This window comes from Salvia miltiorrhiza, unplaced genomic scaffold (genome assembly GCF_028751815.1).
Source record: "Salvia miltiorrhiza cultivar Shanhuang (shh) unplaced genomic scaffold, IMPLAD_Smil_shh original_scaffold_358, whole genome shotgun sequence".
Taxonomy (NCBI): Eukaryota; Viridiplantae; Streptophyta; class Magnoliopsida; order Lamiales; family Lamiaceae; genus Salvia; species Salvia miltiorrhiza.
Window position 1 is genome coordinate 272,197 of NW_026651535.1, and position 2,818 is coordinate 275,014.

At 29.6% G+C, this 2,818-nt stretch overlaps 1 protein-coding gene across 1 annotated transcript; it reads right to left on the reverse strand.

Annotated features, from left to right (window-relative positions):
• Window positions 1–1,314: 1,314 nt before the first annotated feature.
• LOC131004242 (ethylene-responsive transcription factor WIN1-like) lies at window positions 1,315–2,534 on the reverse strand. The gene is made up of 2 exons (XM_057930886.1): window positions 2,363–2,534; window positions 1,315–1,910 (listed from the first exon to the last, which is right to left on the reverse strand). The coding sequence occupies exons 1-2, from the start codon at window positions 2,440–2,442 to the stop codon at window positions 1,466–1,468; spliced, it is 525 nt and encodes a 174-aa protein (XP_057786869.1). The 5' UTR covers window positions 2,443–2,534; the 3' UTR covers window positions 1,315–1,465.
• Between the last annotated feature and the right edge of the window lie 284 nt (window positions 2,535–2,818).

The window sequence follows — 2,818 nt, forward strand, 5'->3', positions numbered from 1 at the left end:
ATGATTCATTTTATTTTATTTTTCTAACGCTTCACTAATGTGGTTGCCACTACTAGATAAGGTGGCAAAGTATAACTCACATATTATTGAGGTCTAAGGTTCAAAATCCACCAAGCACCTTTTTCTTGTATTTCGCTTTTTTTTTTTAAATCATCTTCGAATTTTTTTATTAAATATTTGAAAAAAAATATAAAAATGAAAACAAATCTAGGAATACTTTGAAAGGAATCTCTAAATTACTAGAAACAAATAAAATTAACATATAATTCGCAAAATAAAAAAGAAAAATCGAAAAATAAAATAAATGTCTAAATAAATTTAGGATTATTTTATGAGAATCTCTAAATTAGTGGAATCAAATCAAAGATTATTTATTGGAGAATAAAAATCTCTAAATTAGTGGAAACAAATCAAGAATTATTTTAGGAGAGTATCTAAATTAGTGGAAACAAATCAAAGATTATTTTAGGAGAATATCTAATATCTAAATTAGTAGAAACAAATCAAAGATTATTTTAGGAGAATATCTAAATTAGTGGAAACAAATCTTGAATTATTTTTAGAAGAATATCCAAATTAGTGGAAACAAATAAAAAAAACATAATTTTTGAAAAAATACAAAAATTTCAGAAAAAAATATTTTCGAAACAATAAAAAAATAATATGTGGAAACAAAAAAAAAGAATTTTTTTAAAGAGAATCATAAAATTAGTGAAAACAAATAAATAAAACATAATTTTAGAATATAAATAAATAATTTAATCATCTATAAAAATAAATAATATTAATTTAAAAAAAAAAAAGCTGGAAAATATAAGGAAACAAAAAACCGAAAAATTAGAAAACAAAAAAACCATAAATTTCGAAAATCATAAAACAGAAAAAAAAAAGAAAAAAAAGAAAGAAAGAAAAAAAAAAAAAACAAAACAATATATCTAGTAAGGGATAAATTTGTCAATCAATAAATGACTAAAAACCGGCCCATTTGAGCTAGTAGGAAAAGTTCTAGTTTAGTTTTATACTTATTGCCTGTGATTTATTATGTTCAATTATGATATATAAATATATATAAATATATATATATATATATATATATATTTTAATATCTAATTCTAGTTGTATTAGTAGTTAATAATTAATTGATGATCGATAATTTCCTAACTATATATGGTATATAATATTTTTTTTAAACTTCAATCTTTTGTTATAAATATTAATTGTCACTCATCAGACATTATTATAAAATTTATTTACAAAAAATAAATATTGTTATAAAAAATAATAATTAAATTTGATAGTGAAACACAAAAAATATTGCGAAACTGGATCCAAATTAACGGGCAATCTTCAGTATGCTCGTCGTTATACCAATTACCAAAACCCTTCAGTTTCTTGATTAAAACAATGCAATTTTGAGCTAATTTAATATATATATTTTTTTTGAGTTAACTAATTAACTAAATAATTAATTCATAAGTTCTTCAATCATTTGCAATGCAATCTTCTCCTCTTCATCCCTCTCGTCTCTGAACTCCGCCGTCAAAACTTCCGGCGCCGCCGCGCCGCCGCGGCTCCGGTCATCATTGATGATATCCTTATTCCCGAGCTGAATGGTCATGACCCAGTTGGCGTCGGAATCCGACCCGGCCCGTTTCTGCCAGACTCCGATGTGGGAGCTCTCGTTGTCCAGCCTCAGGCAGGTGACGGAAGGCGACGGCGATTTGCAGCATTTACGAAGCTTCTCGCTGATAATGGATGAGAACGGCGCCTCACTGCTGCTTTCTTCGACGTTTCCCGCAACCGGGAAGTTTGTTTTGGCGTTTCTGCCGCTCATCAGCACCGCCGCCTCGTCGTACGCCCTCGCCGCCTCCTCCGCCGTCTCAAAAGTCCCCAGCCACACCCTCCTTTTCCTGTACATGCATACATCATTATCATTATTTCAATAAAAAAAATTCCAGATCGTATCATTATTTGAAAGAAGAATCTAGGAAGAACTGCGACAATTAGTCCAAGAAAGAACATGGTACTACTAATTTATTTTCAGAAATAATGATCAATAAAATAAGATGTAATTAAAATATGGGTTTCATTAGAAAACATTGATATATATAATGATCACTATCAAGAATTTTGTTATATAAGTTTTTTTATTATTATTATTGTATGAACAGTATTCCTCGAAGAAATAGACATGTAGAAGGTGCTTTCGGAGTTAATTGATTGCAGCTGCATTTCTTTTAGCTAAACCTCAAGAAGATGAAATGAATTAATTTGGGCCAGAAATAGCAAATAATGTGAAATATTTCTCAGCAGATGTATTTTAGGTGACATGTAACAGGAAAAAAGATATAGAGAAAGTTACAGTAGTGGGTGGCGGATCTCGGCCACCCAAGAGCCCCAATGGCGCTGTCGGACCCCTCGGAACTTTCTCTTCTCAACCATCACACTAAAATCGAAACAAATTCTTCAAACTTTTTGTGTATAAAAATGAGAGGGATCGATGTAAGCAAAATCATGCAATTTAAAGTGAAATGTGTACAATTGGAGTACGATTTATAACAATCAAGACAAGAATGAATTCACTGTTGGCCAGCTTAGAGTAAAAGTCACTTTTTGCCAGTGGTGGTCCTAAATACTTTTTGGGGGAGATTTTGTTAAAGTTGCAAAATATTGAAATCTCATCTCTCATTCTATATCAATCTATATCATTTTGGGGTAACATTATTTATTAGATATGTGATTTTTTTATTTATTTTTATATCTTTGATGGGAGATGTATGAAATTGGTAGTGAATATGAGCTCATTTGTTACATATAT

What these genes read in the sequence shown, in the direction of transcription:
- LOC131004242 (XM_057930886.1), bottom strand. Translation starts at nt 2,442, where the DNA reads ATGGTTGAGAAGAGAAAGTTCCGAGGGGTCCGACAGCGCCATTGGGGC. An exon ending in GAGATCCGCCACCCACTACT is followed by an intron (nt 1,911 to 2,362) that starts GTAACTTTCTCT and finishes ATGCATGTACAG; the next exon opens with GAAAAGGAGGGTGTGGCTGG.